We start from the raw sequence: 27207 nt of genomic DNA on the forward strand, positions 1-27207 counted from the left end.
ACAGCAGCAATGCCTGCAATTCTTCATCAATTTTCATATCAGCCTTTGACAGCTGATTCGCAATACCTTTGTAGGTGTTCAGGTGTTCAATCATGCTCATGCCGTCCTTGTATTCAAGCTTAACAAGTCGGCGAACCAGATGTGCTTTGTTCCTGGGAGTCTTCTTCTGAATCATGGACTCTAATTTCGTCCACAACTCATACGCGTTCGTGAATTCGGACACGTGCTCAAAGAGGCTTTTATCAATATATTTCCTGATCGTGGCTACCGCCTTCCGACTCAGGATCTCCCACTCCTTATCTGTTTTGCCTGCCAGTCTCTCATCAAGGATAATGGGCTCATGTAGATCTTTGCAGGAGAGATGATCTTCCATCATCGGTCTCCAATAAGTGAAGTTGTCTGCGGTCAACTTAAACATATCTCCATCATGAGTTATGCCACTGGTCTTCATCTCGTTTCCCTCAGAACCCGTCGAACTCGGGCTCTGATACCACAGTTGGAAAAACTCGGTTCCCTCTAGCTCGGCTCAGGGGCCTTTGTGCGGAAGTCAATCAACAAGATCCTGATCTCAGATCTCGGCAATACCTCAGCCTGAACTTCACCAGGTCAGGCAGCGCAGCGGAAAAATCAAAACGAAAACAGGAGAGAGAGAAGAAGAACACAACCAGATTTAACGTGGGAAAACCTTCTCCAATGAAGAAGTAAAAACCCACGGGACCTAGTCCAGATCAGAAATCCACTATGAAAATAATGGTTACAAATAATCAAATACACCAATGTGGTGGTTAACTCAACCTCTCCAACAATGGTGATAATCAAACTACCCTAGAGATGTTTCACTCAAACTCTCTCTAGAGATCTCTCAAATGCAAAGCATAAAGCTTTACTCAAACAATCAAATAATTTTTCTCTCAAATTTGTTCTTCTCAAATCTGACCTAGCATCCACCCTCAACTAATGAGTATATATAGAGGAGGTGGAAATTAGGGTTAGGGTTTTTAGGAAACCCCTCAAATGGACTTGGGCTTAGCATTGAAGGAGGAAACCCAACAAATATATGATATAAAAAGAAAATAAAATCATTAAAATACATTAATATTTTTTTTCTTAAACTTGCATATTTGATGTACTCATAATACAAATATACTGGAATTGGATGGGGTGAGAACATGTGTTCGAATCTTTTCAGTACTATCTTTGAGAAGGTTTAAAGTCTTAATCCTGGACCCGTCCCGAATCGGATTAGTTGCGAAGCAATGAACCGATTGAAATATTTGTAAAAATAAAAATAAAAAATAAAAATGGTTGGCTAATAAGGTAGCAAATCGCGCGTTGGGATGACAGTTGTGGCCTGGCGTTGTTTTCAAATTTTGTTAATATTTATTATTATTATTATTATTATCCATTACCGTAATCCCTATAGACCCATTCCCAGCGGAAAGTATTTAAAGTTGAAAGAAAGGAAGCAAAGGATTGGAAATGAATTGAATGTGTTGGGGAATGCGAAGCGAAACCTAAGATTAGAAATAGATATTCGACAGTGGATAGATGGCGAAATCGGAGAATAAGAATATGGCATCAACATCATCATCATCATCAACGGCAAAAGTTCACCCTTCCATTGATCCTGAAGTGGATCCTGACTCTTACGCCCTCGAGAAGTTCAGACTCTACGAAACCAGAGCGGTAACAAAGATAGAGTATTAATTAACTGGAAACATCAAACATCACTTTGATTGATTTGTGTTTGTTTGTTTGTTTGCAAGGAAGCAGAGGTTTTACCTGATCGGGAGTGATCGGAACAAGAGGTTCTTTCAGGTATTGAAAATTGATCGATCAGAGCCGTCCGATCTGAATATCAGCCAAGACCCTGTATTATATTCGCCCCAGGAAATCAAGAGCTTGCTTCAGCGGATTGCTGAAGGTAACAAGGCCACTGGCGGCCTCACTTTCGTGGCTAAGGTTTTTGGGATTGCCGGTTAGTAAACTAACTCTATATCAACTCAATTCTAACTATTTCTTTTTTTTAATAAATAAAATAAAATAAAATAAAATAAATCTTGCAATTGATGATTCTCTTGTTTCTCTAGGCTGCATCAAGTTTCTCGAGTCCTATTATTTGATTCTCGTTACTAAGCGCAAACAAATCGGTTCTATATGTGGTCATGCAATCTATAGCATCATCGAGAGTCAATTGATAACCATACCACATGTTTCAATTCAATCTGATTTAGCTCATTCTAAATCTGAGCTCAGGTAATTGGGTCTACTACTACCAAATCTAACAACTGCTATTGAAATTTCTTCATTTCTATAACTTCAACTCCAAAACAACTTCCTCTTACCGCAGGTACAGAAAGCTTTTGTCTAGTGTTGATTTGACCAAGGATTTTTTCTTTAGTTACACTTACCCTATAATGCAAAGCTTGCAAAAGAACATCTTGTCCAATCAAGAGGGAGGGATGCCATATGATAATATGTTTGTTTGGAATGCTTATTTAACACAATCGATCAGATCAAGATGCAATAACACCATTTGGACTATAGCTTTAGTTCATGGCCATTTTAGGCAGGTATGTCGCTTCCTTTCTGCTGTCTTTCATCGATGATAGTTTGTTATTTGTTCAATGTGATCTTACATACTCTAATTTCGGGCATGATAAATACCTGCTATTAAAGCAAGATGAACATTATCTGAACTTCATTTCTATTGGGAATTGGGATTATTGGGATAGAATAAACAAGTGGATGGGTTCAATAGTCAATTACTAAATGAACAGCTTATTTATAATAGGCGGGAACCGAAGAAATTATAATTCTGGCTAGCGACCGATGGGAATATTAGAGTTCATGCTTGCTGCTCGGTGTCCATACAATAATGCAGCAACTCTTGGGAAATTTAGTTCATTCAATAATGTCTTTTGATAGAAATAATCTCTTATGCCTCATAAGAGATATTTGAATGTTTCATTCCAATAACTTGTTGCCTTTTGGAAAAATAATTATCTGTGTGATTATATAGTGTCTATATATGTATATGTACATATTGTTGAAATTGTAGGGATTTAGGTATAAAAGGAGTAAAACGAATACTCAGAATAATATAATCGTATTAATATTGTTGTGAAGGATGCGGTATGATATGATACAAGTTACAAAGTACTAATCTCTATTTTTACTAATATTAGGCTTCAAATCCTAATTAAATAAGGAAATAAGTTATGAAATTTGAAGAAATAAAAAAATTGTTACTAAGAGATCATATAAGATACTCTAAACTATTTTAAATTATGAGATATTTTTCATATATTCTTATTCCCCTTAAACTAAAGCTTACAAAACTTTAAGTTTGTTACAGATTACCCATTTAAAATTGAAAAATAACTAAACAATATAATCTGATCTCCACAAAACATGGATGGAAAAACAACTCAGGGATGTTGGATATGTCAGAAAGATGAAAATTGTTGGGATGGCAACTCAGCAAGATGACTGAAATTATCATTACCCTTAATAGCTGGTTGAAATGTTGCATGACCAAGGAAGAAGTGACTTTATTGCAATGATCATTAGTGAAAATGCCCTAGCAAACAACTATACACAACAAGAACTAAAATTTCTCCAAGTTCATCAAGAACATTTGAAAACTTCAAACCATAAGAAAAAAGAACCAAAAAATTTGAAATTGAGGCTGATCTGCATCACAACAATGCTAAATTCATTGCTGGCACGACTCATTAGTGATAAGGGGAGGTTGGTATAAATCACAACCAATTCATTAGCACTCCAGCACCGTATAGCTCATTGGTAAAAAATAAGTCATCAGCATGATCATTGGTATTGAGGCACGGGGAGGAGAAAAGGACCACAATGCTGTAGGCACGATGGGTTTGGAAATATTTTCCGGTGGGCAGTTGGCGCAACAGGTTTAGGGTGTGTCAAAAGAGAAAAGGAAAGAATCATTGAGATAATGACATTATTACAATAGAGTTTCATATTTTTAGAAAATTTGACAGCAGAATCGTTGTGAAACATGTCATGGAGGATGGTAACGTTGTGATAGCATGTTAAAATTATTGGGGTTTAGGTATAGAAAGAGGAAAACAAACACTTTGAATAATAAAATTATATAATTATTGTTGTAAAGGATGTTTTATGATGTGATACAAGCTACAGAGCACTAATCCTTATTTATGCTAATATTAGATTTCCATTTTTAATTAAATAAGGAAATAAATAATGAAATATGAAGAAATAAGGAAACTATTCATAAAAGATAATTTAAGATACTCTTTACTAAAAAAGAGAGAAGATAATGTAAGATACTCTAAACTATTCTGACATACAATCAAAATGTTGTGTGTGTGTATATATATATATGTAGTCATATTTCTTTGCCCCTTTTTTTCCTTCGATCACTTGATTTTGTTGTCATCCATAGCGATTCTCATTGTATAACCAATTTAGGATTTTAAAAATGGCAGATTCGTCTATCAATCTTTGGGAGGGACTTCAGTGTTTCCTTGATTTCTAGACGATCTAGACATTTTGCAGGGACACGGTATGTTCTTGTTTTGATATTTCATTCTTGTTTCACTTTTTGTGCCATTGATTCAGATGTCATAAAAACATTGTGATAATTTAAATTAGGTAAATATTTTCTAAGCTTTCATGATTATACTTAAACTTCTTCTTTAAATGTGTCCTGGTAAATTTGTGGTCATATATGATTGTTCTTTTCTTAATATATAAAACTTTATATTGCTCCTCCTCCATGATTGAAGATTAATGGAACTATCTATACAGTAAAAATGTTTCCAAAATGTCATCTTATTACTCCAGCAATTTTCTATGGAGTTCATGTGACTGGTCAACTCCACAAGGTAGTGTTTGATAGTTTGGGTGATAGTTATAATTCCATCAAAAGTGAAAAATACTGGTTAGAGACCATGTCTAACCAAAAGCTGCTTTTGGTGTGTTTTGTGGTATAATGGAGGAAAATTAAATGTTTCAAGATAATATAGGTATAGGGTATCCTTGTAAGTCTTACTCCTATCCTACATTTGATGTGCAAGTTTATAAAGCGCAAGACAATATATTGTTAATCCTATAATATGTTCATGGATTGTCCTATAAGACTAGGATAAATTTGATTGTTTAGAGCTTCCTTTATATATGAATGAGGTTCCCAATTCAACATCAACAATAATTAAGCATTATCCTAAGTTAGCTACATGAAAGGGTGTAAATAGGTCCAATAGCCTATCAAGAACCTACATTATGCCTGACCTGACCTTGTAAGTTTAGTAAAATAGAATAGGCTTATGTCTAAAACAAGTTGTAAGCCTACTTTTAAAAGGCCTGACCTACAAGCCTGTAGCCCAGAGTATATCATATAATTTATTTTAGATAAAATAAAACAAAATTATGATCTAAATAATAAGATATATTATTTTATTTATTCTTTCAAATTTTTATTGGTCTAACAAGTTTAAATAGGCTAATTGGCCAACCTAGGATTATAATTTAGTCTACACTAGGCTCATATGTCAAGCCAAGCTCAAAATATTATTCTACATAGACCCGACATATTTAGACTAAAGTGTAGCATATCCTAGCCTATTCACACCCTTAACTACATGGATCATACAATGCCATTAAGCTCTATTTAAAGCCAAATTTTAGATAAATACAAGTACAACAGATGTATCAAGCTCCTTACAACACACATTCTGAAACTTGTCATACTCAGATGTAAACAAAGTTGCATTGCATCCAAACGATAATAGAATATTTACTGTAACATTGAGTATGGGCGCTGGTCTTATTGGTTAACAAAGTATGCTAACTCATGGCTCAACTTCTAGATATTCAGTGGAAAGTAGGCAAGCACATCCTGCCCTACTTGCAAGACACTCACTATTGGTTTGCTGCTGAAACTAGCTTTTACACTTAAGCCTTTTTCTCTTCAAGCTTATTGGGATGCAGATTGGGCTTCAGATCTTGATGAATGCAGGTCCACATCAAGTTTTGCTATCTTTTTTTGCCCCAACTTAATCTCTTGGTCCTCCAAGAAGCATTCCCTATTATCATGCTCTAGCATTAAAACGGAATACAATAGCTTTACCTCAACCTCAATTGAAGTCTTGTATATTATAACCCTTTAGTCTGAGTTACACATTCCTTTTCACACTCCAGTCATTCACTATGACAATCTAAGCCTAATTACTCTCTCACACAATCTAGTCTTGTATTCTTTTACTAAGCACATGGAACTTGATATTTTTTTTATGCGAGAAGAGGTCCTCAATAAAAGTCTAATTGTCACTCATGTGCTAGCATAAGATCAAATTGAGGATGTCCACACAAAGGCTTTCTCCAAGCTGCAATTCTTTCATCTTAAGGACAAACTCAAGGTTGTTGGCTTGATTTACTTTGTTCAAACTCAATGAGTTTGAAGGGGGGACTATACGAGAGTATTTCCGCTATATCTTTATGATTATGTGACTGAGTCACTGTCTATGACTGTATCATAGCTCATTAGTCCAGTTAGTCATTTAGTTCATTCTATTTATTGCTCGCTGTTAAATCTCTACCAGATTTGTGGTCAGTTATATTATAGCAATAGGTAGCAAAATGAGTCCAACTTCTCAGGTTGGCCCATCCAACCCGCCACATATAGCAGTCCAATGCAGAGTCTTACGTCACTTGTCTCATCCTCCACTTCTCCAGTGACACATCTGGTCGTACGTAGCTCTTCCTCCACATCCCAAGCTAAATTGATGGTCTTGGTAATATTCATGGGATCATGGGTACACACCTTGCCTCACATCTGCCCGTAGTCTCCTTAAATAGTAGCCGATCATATTTTTGATAGTCTCTAATGCTTAGGATACAAACACCTCAAACTCCTGCACATACTCCTCCATTATGCCCCTTTATCGCAGTGATTAGATGCTTAGCACCTCAATTGATTCAGCAAGTCAGACCAATTGTTACGGAAGTATGAACCCCTAAATGGTTCTGAATTTCCAAAGATAGAGAAGTGTAAAACAGAGAATGAAAAGGAGAAAGAATCCTTGTGGTAGTGTCTATTGAATTACAAACGAAGAACCTAATGAGAGAATTCTCCTTCCAAGGGTTTTCCTTTACAAAGAGCTACATCTTTCACAACAAAGCCTCTGCCAAGTTCCTACGTTTAAATTCCTGAATGCCTATTTGCTTCCTTGCTTCTGCTACTTAAGCTTGAGTGCCTGAGCCTAACTATCTATCCCCTTGGTAGATTCTAACTACAACTAACTAAACATATATCCAACTGTCTAACTGACTCTGACCTAGTGCTAATCCATTCTTCTGGTTCTTATCAGATTGACTAGAAAATGTGATGGATTAAAGTGTCCCCTACCACCGTAAATTATTAATTATCACGTGGTATCTTGTCCTAGCTCAACATTCTTTGACCAAAATGCAACCTTACATTTAAGATGCTGTTAGACTTCAAACTTGAAGATTCTCCTCGGTTTAATGCCAATCAGCTTTTGTTATGATGGATGAAAGTTCTTGGTTTGATTGTTGCAGTTTCAAATACATAAAGCAACTAGTTCATGAGAAAAACTACACACTTCAGTCCGAATGTAACAAAGACTGATGCCTAAATACTGTCCTTGTTACTAATTCAATGTGTATCAATACTCAAACAAATCATTGTTATTTGGAAGTGCTTCATTCCTGTTAGAGAATAATATAAATCATTAAAAAGGCCCTCACCCAATAGCTTAAGTTTTTGGGTTGAATTGGTTCTTTACATGGTATCAAAGCCTCATGTCCCGGGTTCGATCCTCACTGTCTCCCACTTTCTCTTGTGGAATTTCTTAGCACTGGTAGGCTGGGCCTGATGCATCATCCGCCCTTCAAGTCCGGCGTGTTAGAGAATAATATAAACCATTAAAAAGGCCCTCACCCAACCGCTTAAGCTTTTTGGTTAAATTGGTTCTTTACAATTCCTAAACAAAAATGAATTTTAGGGAAACAATTCTGAACAGGAACCTAATGACAAATTTGTAGGAATATTTACCAGAAAGAGTTTAAGTTGTCCAGTGATTGTGCTCTTTTCTTTAAATGATTATAGAAACGAATAGAATCAAGACCATACAGATTTCTAAAAGCATGAAATTTTTAAAGGACATTTGATTTCCAAAGTGTCAAAGCTGGAAACTGGATCACCACGCACACTTGCAGGACAATCAAGTTGATGAAAAGCTGTAGAATAAGGATGGTGAAGGGGGGATCAAGGGGTCATGCAGTGTAGACTACTAATTACTTTAGGCACAAACTGTAAAAATGAATTTGCTTGCATATAATAAATTCCCCATGAATGATTTTAATTTGTTCTATCATGTGATAGGGTTTGAATTTCCTTGCAAGTCAATTCTATATGGGTTTGGTTGTTTCAAAATCATAAACTATGTTGCATGGGGAGTTTAATCAACTAAATCTCATCATGTGAAGGCAATATGTATCAAGTTGTAGTTGTACTTACGTGCTTTTGCCTTGATGTCTGAGCATCTACATCCTCAAAATTCATTGCACATGTGCTTTTTTAATGTGTAATTTATATAAACATTTACTTCTAAGTGATGAATTACATTTATGTGTCTTTCAAGCTAAACTTTTTGGATAGCTTAAACAGTTTATATATTAAGTTTTACCCCCCCATAGGCAAGCAATTATTTCTTGTGATTTGTCCAGGGAAGGATTGAAGGAGGAGGAGCAACAAACCAGGTTAGCCTCTTATTCTTTCTTTGCAATGGATACCACTCTAAGGTTCTCCTCTATTGGAGAGTTTGGGAAGATTTGCTTTGTTCCTCATTCATATTGGAAACATAATGATTTCTTTCTCTCTATTTCTTCCTAAGAGAATATTCTTAGTTTCTTTTATTTCTTTCCATGGTTCTTTGCTATTGTTTTGACCTTTCTACCTCTCTCATTTTAATGTCCCTCTTTCCTATATATTCCACATTCCTCGTTATTCTGAAATAGCTTGTGTTTAAGACAACCTTTATCTAATACCCATTCTCTCATTACTTTTGTACTTGTGTACATTTTATTTTTCTCCTTTTTCATTCCCGTCTAATAAAAAATATTACAAATACTGTTTTCTCTTCTCCTCTTTCTATTTTCTCGCATTCATTTTCCATTACCTTGATCTGGTAATCATAATTACCTGTTTTATAGAAACATTCTAGTGCTCTTTTTTTATCCTGAAGTTCTGTTGTAGTGGTTTGGAAAGTAAATATGTTCATTTCTCTTAATATTTACCTCAACATTTCCCTTGCAAGGTGAATATGGTTTGGAAATGATTAGGGAATTTTATTATTATTATCCACATTCCCCTCCTTCTTTCATAAACCTAGGTTTGACCTTTCTAGTTTTATGTTTCTCTTTTTTTAGCAACCTATTGTTTTTGTTGAAATTATATAGATGTAGGTATGGAAGGAAGAAAAGAGAGAATAACAATTAAATAATATGAAATTGGGATTGATTTGATATGTTATGATGTGAGATGATATATATTAGTATAGAGTAAATGTAAATGTAAAATTTACATATTATTAGTACCCACTGTGTATAGGGTTATTTATGTAATTAGCCTAGTCCCATTAGTTACATATTGTTATAACAGAACAAGCTGATGTGTCATCTGTATAAAGATCTATAAAGAGAATACATGCATAGCTTCCAATCCATTAATCAAAGATATGAACTATTTAGTTTCTCTCTCTTCTCTTCTTCGCTCTTTTTCTCTCGTTTTCCTCTGGTTTCTTTGATGGTATCAGAGCTCTCTCTCTCTCTCTGAGGGCCTAGTACGAATCGTCTTCATCATGGCTTCCGCTTCACCCTTTCCGTCTCCTTCTACTGGAAACACAGCAACGAAGAATCGTTCATCTTCAGGTGGACGATCTGTTGCTGAGTACCTTAGGTGTGTGAAATCATTGTGCAATGAGCTAAAAGCGATCAAAAGTCCTATATCAATTAAAGAACAAATTGAGTTACTACTTGTTGGACTTCCTGTTGAGTTCAACGCTTTCGTCATTTTTCGAGCACGTGAAAATCCTTACTCTTTCAACAACTTAAGAGTTGAACTGATGTCTCATGAAATGATGCTTGCAAGGCAAAGTGAGTCCCTCCTCTCAGACTCGATGACTGTAAACGTTGTGCAGAAGACTTCCACTGATCAGAAAGACACTTCTGAATCCGGATCTACTTCTGACAGTACTCTTTTTGAGATTATACCACAGAATCAGGACCAGAACATGAATAATCTGAGATCTTATGGTGCTAACAATGGTAGAGGCAGAGGTAGACCTTATGCTCGTAACAACAGAGGAGGAAGAGGTAGAGGACGCAGTAATGTACAATGTCAACTTTGCTACAAGTTTGGACATGGAGTTCAAACATGTTGGTACAGGTTTGATGAGAATTTCGTTCTTGACCTTCCACCACCTGAGTCTCCTCAATTTTTCGCTCCAACTCAGTTTGCCTTTCAAAGATCCTATCAGTATATCAGGCCTCTTGCTCAGCATCAGCCTCAAGCCCTACTAACCACCAATCAGCCTCAAAACCTTGCTCAACATCAACAAGGACAAGGTCTTTTGCCATCTCCCTCAAATGTTCGAGCAATAGAATGGAATCCAGACTAAGGTGCGTCTCATCATGTTACTGCAAGTCCTCAGAATCTGTTGCAAAGCACGCAATTGTCAGGTGCAGATCAAGTGTACATAGGGAATGGTCAAGGTTTGGAAGTGAATGCCTTGGGTTCCTCTTCTTTTCAGTCTCCACTTCAACCACACTCATTTACACCTTAATAACTTGCTTCTTGTTCCTTCCGTAACTAAGAATTTAATCAGTGTGAGTAAGTTTTCCAAAGACAATGGTGTTTATTTTGAATTTCACCCCCTTACTTGCTGTGTAAAATCACAGGGATCTCATGAATTACTTCTAGAGGGTGATTTGGGTTCAGATGGCCAATATCATTTTCGTGGAATTCATCTTTCTCATAACTCAAGTCTTGCAATCAAGTCAGCAATGTCTTCTCAACTTTGCTTCAAATTCTGTTTCATGCAGTTTCATTCCTTTGTGTAGTCATTCTATAGCTTCTGGTGTTATTCCCACTGATGTAACTACACAGTGTCAAATAAATGTTGCTTATGATGTTAAGAACTCTGTAGAATCAAACTATATGTACTCTCTTTGGCATTGTCGATTGGGGCATCCTCACACTGATGCTCTAAATTTTGTTTTGAAGTCTTGTAATATTCTCATTCCTAATAAAACTAATTTTGAGTTTTGCTCTGCTTGCTGTTTAGGAAAAATCCATAGACTGCATTTAGTTCCTTCAACTAAAATCTATGCAAAACCATTTGACCTGATTTTTAGTGATTTATAGGGACCAGCTCCAGTTAAGTCTACCATGGGCTTTACCTATTACATATCCTTTGTGGATGCTCATTCTCATTATACATGGATTTATCCTTTAAAACAAAAGTCAGAAGCATTAACAATCTTTACCCATTTTCAAGCTCGTTTCAAACTATTTTCAGTCGTCCATAAAAGCATTTCAGACTGACTGGGGAGGAGAGTTTCGTCCATTTCATCAGCACCTTAAACAGCTTGGTATAGCTCATATAATTACTTGTCCTCACACTCATCACCAAAATTGAGTGGTAGAAAGGAAACATAGGCACATTGTAGAGATGAGTCTCACCTTACTTGCTCATGCATCTTTACCCATTAAGTCTTGGGACCGTGCCTTTATTTCTTTTGTCTATCTCACCAATTTTTCCCGGTGGTTTGCATTTTACCAAAAGGCATGGCTTGGCATTTCCTAAGCAATCAATTTAAGTCATGACTACGCCTTTGGCATTATGTCTTAAACAAGTTGTATAGATTGGGGTGCCTTTGTTGTGATTCTCCCGCCTAACACAGTTTATCATTCCTCTATGATTTTTTTCTTAAGTTCTCTTTTGTTGCTCGGAGAAATATGATTTGTAACTATTTAGGCAATGATGTTGTGATAATGGTCATATGTATTGTGCATATTTGAGTTGTGATAATGGTGATATGTATTGTGTATATTTGAGTTGTGTTAATGGTCATATGTATTGTGTATATTTGAGTTGTTATAGGCTTTGCATCATATGGTGTCATAAAATAATGATTAATAACATAGTTGTTGCTGTGCTATGCTAGGAATCTCTTATGTGGTGAATTTTGTGGCACTAGATTGTTTTTCTCGGAGATTATTATTATTACGACGGGGGAGACTCCTATTCTATATTAAATAAATTGCCACATAAGTATTATTTGCTGTCATATTTTAATTGTTCTCAAGTGTTTTGTTCTGGAGGATGGTGATTTTACTTGTTACAGTGGTCGTAGAATCAAAGTTTTCCCTTTGTGTCCTATCATCTACATTAGAGTAAAAGGTTACATTAGTCGATTGTACGTTGAACATTTGTTGTTTGATGCTTGTTTTCTCTGTATTAACAATCTTGAGTTGGTTGGATTGGTATATGTAGTGTTAATTGTTAGAGAAATATAATATAAAACCATTGATGTGACTTTCTCATAACAACTTAAGTTTTCGAATTGAATTGGTTCTTAAGATAATATAAGAGCCTCTATGACTAAGTGGTCACGGGTTCGACTCTAATCGTCCCCTATTCTATTAATAAATAATTAAATATTGTGGAGTTTCTTAGTGCATGTAGGTGGGTCTAGCATTTTTTGCCTTTCAAACCCAATTGGCTGTTGTGTGCAGGGACATGTTCGAGAAATATAATACAAAATCATTAATATAGACTTTACGGCTTAAGTTTTCGGGGTGAATTGGTTCTTTACATTAAATTAAATGTGACAATATTCTTCGATGTCATGAATTATCTGTATTTTGTGAAGTAATTTGGTTTTACATTGTGTCTATCTTGCTAAAATATTAATGGTTGGATTAATATTTTTTTCATGAATTGTTTATGCAGTTACTTGAAAAGGGGAGTGAATGATCGGGGGAGGGTTGCTAATGATGTTGAGACAGAGCAGATTGTCCTTGATGAAGATGCTGGCTCTTGCAAGGGCAAAATGAGTTCAGTTGTGCAAATGCGTGGCTCGATACCACTTTTCTGGTCACAAGAAGCATCAAGATTTAGCCCAAAGCCCGACATAATTTGTATGAAGATAGTTGAGACGAATATCTATCCTGTTCATTGTTGAATTTTAAGTTGTTATAATACATCTAACTTTGTTTCGATGTCCTTTTACTCCCTGTTTTGACTTCCAGTGCAGAGGTATGATCCGACATACCAAGCAACAAAATTGCATTTTGAAGACCTTGCTAAGAGATATGGCAACCCAATTATTGTTCTTAATTTGATTAAGGTAATTCCTCAATCAATAATATTATATAAAATCATTCGTGGATCTTCCCCTAACACTTGAAGCTTTTGGGAGAGTTGGTTCTTAACATGATATCAGAATCTCTATGATTAAGTGGTCTTGCCACCCCATTCTTCTAATCAAAAGTTGAATTTCAGCACATGTAGGTAGGCCTGTACATTGCCCATGCTTGAAACTCAAAGAGCTCTTGCGTGAGGGGATATGTTAGAAATAATATAAAATCATTCATGGGTGTTCAGTAATAATCATTGTCCATGCTTAAACTTTTGGGAGAGTTGATTCTTGACATCCTTAAATAAAAATAAATAATACTAAAAAAGTGAATAAATATCAATTTACATGTATTTGGTACTTTATTTTTTTGGCAAGGGAATGCTCTCCAATTTACATCCCTGTTTTTGCAGAGCACAGTAATTTCAATGCTCCTAGTCCTCACTTCAAAATAGTACTTCTTGCCCATGTTTCTAAGAAATACCAATTGACTTCCCATTGGAAATTTAAATTTTAATTGAGCACCTTTTCTCTTTCATAACAACTAATATTTAAATGCAAATGACCATGAATCTTCTTTGGGGCAGGATTCATTTCTATGCTTCCTTTGGGTTTATGCCCATGGTTTTTACAAAGTGGTTGTTTGGTGCGCATTCAGAGGGATAGGATAGCTCTTTTGATCTAATACTTATATTTCCTCTCCTAATTTTTATTGCTGCCAGGGGGATTCCTGATCCTGTTTTTCTCCTCTTTCAATAAATTCTTTTATCAAAAAATGTTCATAAATGTTAAACTGACACCATTCCAATAATATGGAAAAAGGTTATACTATTTCCTAACTCCTGTTAATTGGATTAAATATTAAATATTAATTGATAGTTTATTTTTGCAAGCCTCTCAAATTACTTGGGTAATTGTATTTCCTTTTTCTGTTGTTGTATTCCATCATAAAATGTTAATATAATATAAAACCATTAATGTGTAAAGGCTTAGGCTTTTGGGTTGAAATGATTGTTTTATATGGTATCAAAGTCTATGCGACCAAGTGGTTACGAGTTCGATCCTCATTGTTCCATTCTATTAATAAATAATAAATATTATGGAGTTTCTTGGCACAGGTAGGTGGACTTGTGCATTGTCCACTCTTCAAGCCCAATGAGCTCGTGTGCGGGGGTGTGCTAGAGAAATATAATATAAAATCATTAATGCGGCTTTCATCTAAAAGCTTTAGCTTCTTTTTCTATGCCTATCAAACCCCACTTATTTTGATATTTCCCTTGTTAGAATATATGAAAAATATCTCATAATGTAAATAGAGTTTATTGCTTTGTCTTTTATATTATATCATAACAAATCCTTCATATCAAATCAATATCAATTTTTGTTTATTCAGTCTTTGTCCTCTATTTTCCTCATTCCCTACCTTAAACCCTATAATTTCAACATGATATCAAAATTATAATATCCTTTGTGACTTGTCCCATCACTACTGTGTGACCTAACGAATTTCTTATTTAAAAAAAATATATATTTGCATTTTCTTGTAGCTCATTTAAATGATAAAATGCAGACTGTTGAGAAAAGGCCTCGAGAAATGATGCTGAGGCGTGAATTTGCAAATGCTGTTGGATATCTGAACCAAATTCTTCCGGTAGAAAACCATCTTAGATTTATTCACTGGGACTTTCACAAGTTTGCAAAGAGGTGAGCATATTAAGCTTTATCCTTTTATCCCACAATAGCAGCCTCTTCATTTTTTCCTGCAGTTTAATTTTAAATCTGACATTCTCTGTTTTCCTCTGTTGTTTTCAAAGCAAGTCTGCCAATGTTTTGGCGGTTTTAGGAGCTGTAGCAAGTGAAGCACTTGATTTAACAGGTTTTTACTACAGTGGCAAACCCAGCATCATAAAGAGGGCCAGCAAGAGCAATCGAACAAGCATAGGAAGGTATGATGCATCATTGAAATGGTTACCTAACATTAAATACAGTCTTTTTCTTGTTTTTTATGTAAGTTTTAATCAAATCGTTGCTTTGAACTTGAAAATATTATCCTTTTTCAGTGATCAGTATTTATCTAACCATGCCCTTTTAGATGCTCAAAAAGCAAGATATGAAAAATGCAGGGGTCTATGACATTTTCCCATAATAACTTCTGTTATAAGATTTACCCACCTGCCGCTTTAAGCTCCTCACCTTGATATGTGCTGCTTCCACAATTAGAGTTGTAGAACTACAAATCTCCATTAAAAATTTAAAATGATCAAATAAGCGTTCAATCCATTTCTTTTCATATTTTCACCTTATACTTCTTTTAAAGATTTTCTGGACTATCTATTTTTGGATTTTGAACTGTAAGTTTGCTTTGGGTGATGTATTTGCCTTTTTATTTTTTTTCTTCAGTTTTAGATGAATGAGAGAAAACTTGAGTGTATCTGTAATGAATAATGATGATTGATGACAACTACAATGGAAAGCTAGGTTTTAGTTTCGGTGCCACCCAAGGAGTAATACCAGAAGTCAAACATCCAAGTTAGCTTTCCTTTTTGGGCCTTCAAGCTTAGCCTCCTTTTGGACAAAAAAATTAGGATTACAGTTTGGAACTGTAACTCCAATTCTAGTTTTATGTTTGGATTGCACAAGGATTTATGAAATAAAATTGTATTTCTACATTTAATTCTAATTTTTTTAGATGTATAATTTAGATTTAAATAAAATGCAGATATAATATTGTTACCATAAATTTGAACTTAAATTTATAAATAATTCAATAAATTTTGTTTTTGGGTGTTGGCAGTGTTCTGGGCAATGGTGGTGGTAAGGTAACAGCACTTGTGGTCGTACACCACCAGTAGAGGCTCTAGTGAAAAAAGTGGGTCAATTGAAGTTGATTTGATTAGAAGGGTTTGACGAAGACCTAAGAAAACCAGAATATAATGCTTTTAAAAAGACATAACTCTAAATGTTTATTATCATTATTATTATTATTGATTGAGCTAAATGGCTTCAATTGATCCATGTAGCCTAGTAGCTGACAACGTCTAGTGGGATAAGGCATGGTTGTTGTTTGTTATTGCTGGTCTTAATTCCAGGGATTCTTACCTTTACGAGCATAATTGCAGTTTTATTTTATAAATGTAAAAGAGCAAGTATGTTACTTAAGAAAAAGGAAGTTCTATTTATATTTTCAACTCATTGTCTATTTTTATAGGGACACTTCGCTTAGAGATCTGAGAGCTAGTTCTGGGGATCTTGCAAGGATTGGAAACAGTAATGAAATGCTAAATTCTATGATTAATCGAGACACAGAGATTGATATGAGCCATCAGAATCAAAAAGACAATTTTAGTGGTGACGCACCACGTTTTCAGAGTGGAGTTCTGCGTACCAACTGCATTGACTGCTTGGACCGTACAAATGTTGCCCAATATGCTTATGGTCTTCAAGCTTTAGGGTGCCAGCTCCATGCAATGGGTTTGACTGATGTACCAAAAGTGGATCCCGATAGTAGTATTGCTGCAGCTCTAATGGACATGTATCTAAGTATGGGAGATGCTCTTGCCCAGCAGTATGGTGGTTCTGCAGCTCACAATACTGTATGACATATTTTATTGATTCTAAATTCATATGATCTGTTGGACAAATGTCTAATTTGCTTATTTGCATCCTCTTCTGCTGCTGTTATGATATGTTTTTTGGTGACGACAGGTGTTTCCTGATAGGCAGGGAAAGTGGAAAGCAACAACACAATCAAGAGAAATTTTTAAATCCATAAAGCGATACTATAGCAATGCTTACACAGATGGTGAAAAACAGGATGCAATAAACTTGTATTATTCCTTCCGTCTATTTTTCCTTTCCTAGATGGGATTCATGACTCATCTTTAATAGGATTTGATTTTTTTAGGTTTCTAATGTTTAAATACTCTGTCCCTTGATTAATGTTGTCTTGAATAATGGTCTTAAATATTGATGACATGGTTCTATTGCCAGATTTTTAGGCTACTTCCAACCACAGGAAGGGAAACCTGCTCTCTGGGAGCTGGATTCAGATTATTACCTCCATGTATCTGGGATTGGGGATGATCTAATCCCTGAGAAGTGGTGAGTCTTCCTTGTCACTTAATGACTTGCATTAAAATCCATCACTGACATGCTTCTATGATATGTTGAATTAGGCTTCGCTTTTCTCATTTTTTGTATGTAAATATATTGTTTATTTCTGTTTAAATTTTGCAGTTCTGAGACAAATCCTGAGCCTTCTGGAAGAGCTGGACTGGTCTTCACCCCTATACCAGCTTGCAGAGAAGACTTCTCACGCATAAAGTTGACATCATTTGACAAGTTAATTGAAAAGACGTGTAGTACAATTAAAAATGTACGACTTTGCTGTGAACCTGATCAGAAACCAGGTGCTGGTTCTGGAAACAGTGGTGTTGCACCTGATGCAGCGTAATTTCCCTTATTCTAAGTAGCTGTTTGATTATTTTATTTACTTCTCACTTTTATTCTCCTGATTATGTAGTGCTGTTTTTTTCTCACTGTTTTTTTTCTGTGCATGTGTGTTGAGATATATAAAATAATTAATATAGCCTCATCCAAAAGCTTAAGCTTTTAGGTTGAATTGGTTCTTTACATGGTATCAGAGCTTCAGTGGCTATAAGTGAGAAGTCCAGATCTAATCCAAATATGGTTTTATGCTCTGATACCAACTTGAATATGAAATAATATGTTGTGTATTAATCTAATACAAAGAGTTACAATATATAGAGACCCTAATGGGCTTAAGTGAGAAGCCCAGATCTAATCCAAAAAGAATATTTACAGATAGGAAGTAATCTATTCAAATCTAATCATATCTAATCATATCTATTCTAACACTCCCCCTCAAGCTGATGCATATATATTGTGAGCACCAAGCTTGCTACAAATGTATTCAACCCGAGGACCTCTAAGAGCTTTAGTGAAGACATCCGCTAGTTGATCATTAGAATTGACAAAAGCTGTCTTAATTTCTCCTGACTGAATCCTTTCTCGAATGAAGTGACAATCAATCTCTATATGTTTGGTTCTTTCATGAAATATAGGATTAGAGGATATATGTAGCGCAGCTTGATTATCACAAATGAGTGTCATGGGTTGTTTCTGTTCACAAAGATGAAGCTCCTGAATCAACTGCTTTAACCAGATTAACTCACATGTAGTAATTGCCATTGCACGATACTCAGCTTCTGCACTAGATCGAGCAACAACAGGTTGTTTCTTGCTCTTCCAAGAAATTAAGTTTCCTTCAAAGAAGACACAATAGCCAGAAGTAGAGCGCCTGTCTGAAGGTGATCTTGCCCAATCAGCATCTGAATAACTACAAATTTCTGTATTTCCCTGATCCGAATACAACAAACATTTTCCTGGTGTTCCTTTGATGTATCGGAGGATGGTCACAGCAGCATCCCAATGAGAATCACAAGGGGAATCAAAGAACTGACTAGCCGTACTAACAACGAAAGAAATGTCTGGCCTAGTCACAGTAAGATAATTGAGTTTCCCAATTAGCCTCCGATAACGACCAGGATCAGATAACAGCTCCCCTTGTCCGGGCAATAACTTGACGTTGGGATCCATTGGTGTATCAATTGGTTTACACCCCAACATACCAGTCTCTTCTAGGATATCCAAGGCATACTTCCTTTGACAGATAGAAATGCCTTGTCTAGATTGTGCCACCTCAATTCCCAAGAAGTAACGCAGCTTCCCAAGGTCCTTTGTTTGAAATTGAATGAATAAATATTGTTTTAACTGACGAATTCCAGCTTGATCACTCTCGATGAGAATGATGGCATTAACATAGACTAACAAATAGACGCACTTATCAGGAGATGTGATCCTATAAAATACAGAATGGTCAACTTTACTGCGAATTAAGCCAAACGCCTGATCAGCAGAACTGAAGCGACTGAACCATGCCCGAGGAGACTGCTTGAGGCCATATAAGGATTTGCGAAGACGGCACACCTTCCCAAACTCTCCCTGAGCAACAAAACCAGGTGGTTGCTCCATGTAAACTTCTTCTTGTAAATCACCATGAAGAAAAGCATTTTTGATGTCAAGTTGAAGGAGTGGCCAGTGACGAACAGCAGCAAGAGCAAGAAATAGGCGAATTGACGCCATCTTAGCTACCAGATAGAATGTATTGCTATAATCAAGGCCGAAGATTTGAGTAAAACCCTTTGCAACTAAGCGTACCTTGAGACGATCAACATGGCCATCAGGTCCAACTTTCACAGTAAAAACCCAGCGACAACCAACTATAGACTTTTTTGGAGGAGCAGAAACAAGGTCCCAAGTGCCATTGGAACGAAGTACAGTCATCTCATCAAGAATCACTTGGCGCCACCCTGGATGGGAAAGTGCTTCACTTGTGGTCTTAGGAATAGAAACAGAAGAAAGACTAGAAACAAAGGTGAAATGAGGAGGAGAAAGATGGTCATAGCTCAAAAAGGTATAAAGAGGATAAGGGTTACGAGTAGTACGTGTACCTTTTCTTCGAGCAATGGGAAGAGCCTCTGGTAAAGGAGTCGGAGGGGAAGAATCAACTACAGTGGGCAATGAGTCAGCAAGAGTCGAGTCGACAGGAGGCACAATTTTGCGACGCTGATAGGTGAGAAGTGGACGGTCCTCAGGTATGGAAGCAATAGGTTGCTCATCTGGAATAGAAGTACATGCAGCTGGCAAAAACAAGTCAAGAAAAGGGAAGAACATGATCAATCTGTGACAATTGAGATGGGATAGAATTAAAGGGTTGTTGATCAAGAAAAGTGACATCAGCGGAAACAAAGTAACGCTTAAGATCGGGAGAATAACAACGATAACCCTTTTGAAGACGAGAATAACCAAGAAAAATACATTTAAAGGCTTTGGATGTTAACTTGTCCTTACCAGGAGTGAGATCATGAACAAAACAGGTACAACCAAAGACATGTGGGGACAGAGGATAGATGGCAACATCTGGAAGCAACAAGTTATAAGGAATGTCATTATTAAGCACAGATGAAAGCATACGGTTGATGAGAAAACAAGAGGCAAGGACTGCATCGGCCCAGAAGTGAAGAGGAACATGCATGTGAATAAGAAGAGTCCGTGCAGTCTCAATGAGATGTCTATTTTTACGTTCAGCTACTCCATTTTATTGTGAAGTGTGAGGACAAGTAGTTTGGTGTAAAGTACCATGTGTGGCTAAGAAATTAGAAAAGTCAACAGAAACATATTCCTTAGCATTATCACTACCTAAAATACGAATAGAAACATCAAATTGAGTTTGAATTTTAGCAAATTTTTTTTGATAAATAGAAAATAACTCAGAACGGTTTTTCATTAAATAAATCCAAGTACAACGTGAAAAATCATCAATAAAGGTAACAAAATATCGAAACCCTAAAACAGACACACTACGACTTGGACCCCAAATATCTGAATGAATAATTGAAAAAGGAGTATCAACTCGTTTATTGACTCGATTGGCAAAGGAGGAACGTATGTGCTTCCCTTGCAGACATGACTGACAATCTAAAGTCTGAAGACCAGATAAAAGAGGAACCATCTTCTGCAATTTTGAAAGACTAGGATGACCGAGGCGACTGTGAATGAGTTGAGGAGATTCTGTGAAAGAGCTAGCAACTGAAGGACTCGGCACAACCAGGTAGAACAAACCTCGTGACTCATGGCCCACTCCAATCGTCTTACCCGTACCAGGATCCTGCACAGAAACAGAATGGTTTTAGAAGGTAACAATACAATTAAGAGAGTTGATCAATTTACTAACAGAGATTAAGTTATAAGGGATATCAGGAATGTAATAGACTGATGTCAAGGTCAATGAGGAGGTTGGACAACTTTGTCCAATCCCATGAACAGGGGCTTTAGTGCCATCAGCAAGAGTAATAGAGGGTAAATTATCAGAATATGCAAGAGATGAAAAGAGTTCCTTATTACCACAGAGGTGATCAGTAGCAACTGAGTCAAATATCCAAGGACCAAGTGATGCATAATGAGAAACACAAGCTACGAGATTACCAGTTTTTGAAGCAGAGGCCTGAGACTGAGGAGAGGCATTCCTGAGAAGGGTCTGGAGTGCTGCATAGTCTTCAAAGGAGAGAGACTATACCATTTGAAGCAGTATCCGATTGAGCTATATTTTGTGTAGCAACGTTCCTCATAATGACCAAGTTGCTGACAATAATGACAATGAGGTCGCTGACCACGTCCTCCTGGCCTCTACCACGACCACGACCACCTCCAATGTTCCCGCGAAAGTCAGTACGGGAAACTAGAGCAGTGGAATCAACAACAGCAGACGATGCAGGAGCAGATTTCTTATTAAGATTCAAAAGACGCTGATATGTCATTGATAGATCAGGATCCCCACTAGTCAAGATAGTATCCCGGACATTATCATATTCTTCGGGAAGACCAGAAAGTGTGGCAACCATAAAGAGACGTTCCACCTGTTTCCGATATGCAGAAGCATCAGTAGGGTAGGGCAACATATCCAAATATGCCTGCATCAGATACTTGGGTAGGGATAATGAAGATTCCCTTATCATGACTTGGTTATGGAACTCGATGACTCTTGAAGTGGGTCGTCACTGCTTGTTTCTGTCTTCTGCCCAGGAGATTTGGGACACTGTTCGCTCAACTTGTTCTTTGAAACATGATATGGCTGCACGCTATGAATTGCGCAATAAAATATTCTCTACTAAACAAGACTCCTTATCAGTGACTGCTTATTATGGTGTTTTGAAGGAGTTGTGGACTGAACTTGATCAATTTCAGAGTTTGAAGATGCAATGTACTGCAGATGCTACTGCCTTAGCCAAGGAGGTGGAAAATGAGCGTATTTTTGATTTTCTTGCTAGTTTGAATTCCGAGTATGATCCTATTCGGGTTCAGATACTTGGCAAAGATACTTTTCCATCCCTTTCTGCTGTTTTCAATACTGTTCGGGGGGAGGAGACTCGTCGGGGAGTTATGATGAACTCTGATAAATCTGCCATGCTGTCATCACATGATGGTGTTGCTTCTAAACCCACTGATGGGTCTGCTATGATTTCCACAAAAAAGGATGATTCTTCTCAAGGGAGTTCTTTTACAAAATTTTCTGATGGTACATCTTCTAGACCTAAGAAAGATGATCGCTGGTGTTCTTATTGTAGAAGAACAGGTCATATCAAGGATATATGCTTTCGCCTCCATGGAAAGCAAAAAGTCTTAGAAAAGATGGCACGGATGCGTGGTCAAGCGCATTTTACTTCCTCTGATATAGCTCCTGCACCTAATGAGACCCAACCTGCATTTCGTCAAGATGAGTTGGAACGGCTCCGGACCATCCTTGATTCTCTGAGTAAGCCATCTGGTACTAGTGCTTTGGCTATGACTGGTATGAGCTCCAATACTTATTCTTTTCTTACTTCATGTACTGATTTTAAACATTCTTGGGTTATTGATTCTGGTGCTACTAATCATATAGCTTGTTGTGCTGACTCCTTTATTTCTTATAACCCTACCATTGGCCCTCACCCAACACCTTAAGATTTAACCATTAAAAAGACCCTCATCCAATACCTTAAGGTTTTGGGTTGGAGTGGTTCTTAACATGGTAACAGAGTCTCGTGTCCCGGGTTCAATCCTCATTGTCCCCACTTTCTTTCTAGTGGAATTTCTTTCTTCCCACAGCTAGGTGGGCCTGTGCATTGTCCACTCTTCAAGCCTAGTGGGCTCTCGTGTGAGGGGGCGTGTTGAGATATATAAAACCATTAATATAGCCTCAACCCAAAAGCTTAAGCTTTTGGGTTGAATTGGTTCTGTTGAGATATATAAACCATTAATGTAGCCTCATCCAATAGCTTAAGCTTTTTGGTTGAATTGGTTCTTTACATGGTATCAGAGCCTCGTGTCCCGGGTTCGATCCTCACCGCCCCCCACTTTCTCTTGTGGAATTTCTTAGCACAGGTAGGTGGGCATGTGCATTGTCCACCCTTCAAGTCCAATGGGCTCTCGTGTGAGGGGGCATGTTGAGATATATAAAACCATTAATGTAGTCTCACCCAATAGCTTAAGCTTTTGGGTTGAATTGGTTCTTTACATGGTATCAGAGCTTCAGTGGCTATAAGGTCACAAGTTCGATCCTCACCGCCCCCCACTTTAAAGTGAAATTAAAATAAAAAAGCACAAAACGTAAACAAAAAAATTGGGCCTGTGCAATATCCACGCTTCTAACCCAAAAGGCTCTTGCGTTAGGGGATGTGTTAGAGAATAATATAAATCATTAAAAAGACTCTCATCCAATACTTTAAGGTTTTGGGTATCAGTGGTTCTTAACAATGTGTAAGTACTAGAATTTTTCCTGCCATTCATTGCATGACCACGTTTATGACAACAGTAGTTGATATTGGCTCTTGATTCCTGCTTCTTAATACTTGTATCACATGAGTTGTATTATATTTCTGTTATTATTCATTCAATAAATGAATTGATCAGCATGCAGATTGTCCTGTGCTTTCCCTTCCGTTCCTTCAACTTATTTTTTCTCTCTATGCTTGGAAATAAAAATATGCATTATGATCTTGCTTCTATTATTTTCAGCTTGCCTTTTACATTTTATAATAATGAGCAACTTAATCAGTTTGTTAAAATCAGTATCATGATTGGTAGAAGAGAATCTCTCTTAGCTGTAAGTTTAGACCCTTCATTTCTAGATTAATGTAAATTCCTTTTGCATAAACTTAGTTGCAATGTCAGCCACCCCTTCCACCCAAACCATGCATGTTCTCATTTTGGGCAGGAAATAGTGTGCAGAGTGTTAGACTGGGGTGAGATGCAAAAAATATTCTGTAATTTTGGTAACTTCAGGTAATTTTTGTGGAGTCACCGATTATCTGTTGATCTTGTCCAGTGAGATACAGCTTAAAAGCCCAAATTGGCTTTTTGGCCAGAGAAAGTATGAAGAAGGTTCCTCTGCTGCAAAAGTTGCTTCTCGAGAAACTGACATTGAGGGATCTCAAGCTAATGGGTTTTGCAATTTGAATTGGCTTTCCTTTGGCAATGAAATGAATGAAGAGGATGTTTTCCAAAGGTATGTATCTAAAAAGGGCCTTATACTTGTAATTCTGTGATGCACCTTCATTTTGTCCTATGATGTTCAGTGTCCCATTTGGTCATTTTTCTGGCTAATCTCTTCGCTTTAGGTCACCACCAACGGATTAGTATGTTTATTTAGTGCATTGTGATTTGTGCGCTTTAGACAGAGCTGAGCTATGCCAACCAGACTTTCTTGACATTAACAGACCAAACTTTGTGCATCTGGACCTGATCTGTTAAGTAGAGCTAGAGCTGTTAATATTTTAAATGGCCACGTGGAATTCTGAACTTCATTACTTTTCTGCAGTTGGCAATAACTTTGGTACAATTGGTTTAAATTATGAAGAAGTTCCCTTCAAAAGTTGATTTTGTTCTTCTCTAGGATCTACTATATTCAAAAGTGTCGGAAAACCAAAGTTGTGTTAGTTTATTACTGCTGTTCTTTGATTGGTTATGAATCCTGTGAGAACAGTGACCATTTTGCCATGCTTGGCAAAAAAATTTACTAGATTGTCACGTCAACAATAAATTTTGTCAAAATGCCACGCGGTATATTTCGCTACACTGTGTAGCGAAATATGTTTGCAAGTAATTCGTTACACAGTGTAGCGAAATATGCCATGTCAAGATGCACAGTCAGCAAAAATGACACTTGTCAAGCAGGCAGAAATTCGCTACACTGTGTAGCGAATTATGCTTGAATCTGTCTGCTTGACACGTGTCATTTTTTGCTGACAGTACATCCTGACATGGTATATTTCGCTACACTATGTAGCGAATTATTTGCAAACATATTCCGCTACACAGTGTAGCAAAATAGGTCGCGTGGCATTTTGGCAAAATTTATTGTTGGCGTTGCAATCTGGTAAATTTTTTTGCCAGATGTGACAAAATGGTCACTCTTCCAATCCTGTGTTGTCCATTTGGAGCATATAACCACTGTAGACTGTCCCACATTAATTTATTTTCTTTCTCTTTGATGCCTTTAGTTTGTTCATTGTACAGATGATGTTTGCTCTTTTTGTACTCTCTAATTTTTTAGGTACCTTACAATGACCTCAGCAAACGAGGCCAACGGTTGGTATGGAGGTACTCTCCTTGGTGATCAAGATGAAAGCAGTGAGATATATAAACATTATGCTGAGTTATGTCAGGTATATACTTCCTCATGAATAATGTACATGCTTACGCCACTTTGAATCTAGACATTGTTCTATGAATCACTAACCATTGCTTGCTTCAAACAAAGCACAGTAAACAGAGGTCCAGACTTCTTTAGTTTAACTACCTGCTAGTGCTGGGTTAGTTGGTATGTTATGTTTTCAGTTTTTTTGGCGTAAGTCATGGTGGTGGGGGTAAAACAAGTATACTATCCAGTGGGTCCTGTAAAGAAAGGTTTTCAAGAATTTTTTCTAGTTGGTCTTGAATAATAAATTTATATGACCACCCCCTCCCTAAAAAAAATCCCCATGAAACCCGGACTTGGAGGATAAGGTTCCCAAAAAATAAAATTAAAAGAACATGCAAGAAATGTAATCAAGAAAGAAATAAACAAACAAACAAATACTGAAATAAAGCGCATAAAAGAACATGTAGGATGTCTTGTGTTGTGTCGTTAAGACATTAAATCTATATGCAGGGACCTGCATTGGAACTTTTCCAAAATGACTCCGAGAGGGAGCAACACTATGCAGATGCTTTAAGCATGAGTTCATCTGAAATTGTTAATGATGCTGCCGTTGCAGCAGAAATGGAAGCAGCTATAAAGGAGTATGACCAAGTTGGTGCTGACCTTGGGATAATTCCTAAAACATGTAAATTCTTTGCTGATGATCCAAGCTGGTTGACGAGATGGTTAATTGGGGAAGAAAAAGTATCTAGGATATGATGAGTCATTTGCTTTGGCAAATATTGCGGAACACTTGATTTTTGTACTATTTCTTCAACTCTTGTTCAGACAAAACAAGTCATTGTCAGTTTTTTATAAGGTTCGTTTCTTCTTCTTCTAAATACTTTTGTTACTTTACAAAACAAATATAATACAATTTTAAAAAGTAATGGTCGAGATAATCTTGTATTCCTTTTTTTATTTACTAAAATATCACAATTAATTAATTAATGAGTATGATTCAATAAATTAAACCGTTAGATGCACGAAAATTAACTGTTATATATATGCACAGAACCATTTTATATTATTGTAAGTTACATTTTTAACTTTAATTGTTGATCTTATTTATATCTAAGGAATTTAATTTATTAAATATATGAGTCGTTAGATACGAGCAAATCAATGACTAAAATTGGGTGTAATATATATATATATATATAACAAGACCAGCTTATACTAGTATAAAAATAAGGAATCTTGCACTGAATCTCGTTTGTTAATTCACTTGTATTCAATGGTTTACGTTATTAAAAAATTAGAACCGTTAAATATAAATGCAAATCAATGACTAAGATTGAAAGTGTAATTTATACTAGTGTAAAATAATTTTAATCATATATATAGTGGCTTATTCTTGTACCGATGAAAGAATAAGAAATTTTACATTTATTTTTGGTCATTGACCTTGTTATATTCAATGGCTCACATAATTCAAAAATTATAATCATGAGACAAATGAAAAC

General features: G+C 36.4%; 1 protein-coding gene across 3 annotated transcripts; it reads left to right on the forward strand.

The window, feature by feature from the left end:
- The first annotated feature begins 1471 nt into the window (after positions 1-1471).
- Positions 1472-26577, forward strand: LOC133307633 (phosphatidylinositol-3-phosphatase SAC1). Of its 3 annotated transcripts, none has more exons than XM_061508175.1 (17): positions 1472-1686; positions 1774-1978; positions 2091-2256; positions 2351-2573; positions 4485-4561; positions 8719-8781; positions 13038-13225; positions 13337-13434; positions 15014-15147; positions 15258-15389; positions 16652-17036; positions 17149-17270; positions 17434-17544; positions 17680-17892; positions 24389-24568; positions 25616-25727; positions 26213-26577. In XM_061508175.1, exons 1-17 carry the CDS (start codon positions 1549-1551, stop codon positions 26459-26461), a joined length of 2796 nt encoding a protein of 931 aa, XP_061364159.1. In that variant the 5' UTR covers positions 1472-1548; the 3' UTR covers positions 26462-26577. The 3 variants fall into 3 exon arrangements, with proteins under 3 accessions (XP_061364159.1, XP_061364160.1, XP_061364161.1); XM_061508176.1 differs by having other exon boundaries at positions 8749-8781; XM_061508177.1 differs by lacking the exon at positions 8719-8781.
- Positions 26578-27207: the final 630 nt, after the last annotated feature.

Source organism: Gastrolobium bilobum, unplaced genomic scaffold (genome assembly GCF_033153095.1).
Source record: "Gastrolobium bilobum isolate Gb01-03AN ecotype WA unplaced genomic scaffold, APGP_CSIRO_Gbil_v1 utg11686, whole genome shotgun sequence".
Taxonomy (NCBI): domain Eukaryota; kingdom Viridiplantae; phylum Streptophyta; class Magnoliopsida; order Fabales; family Fabaceae; genus Gastrolobium; species Gastrolobium bilobum.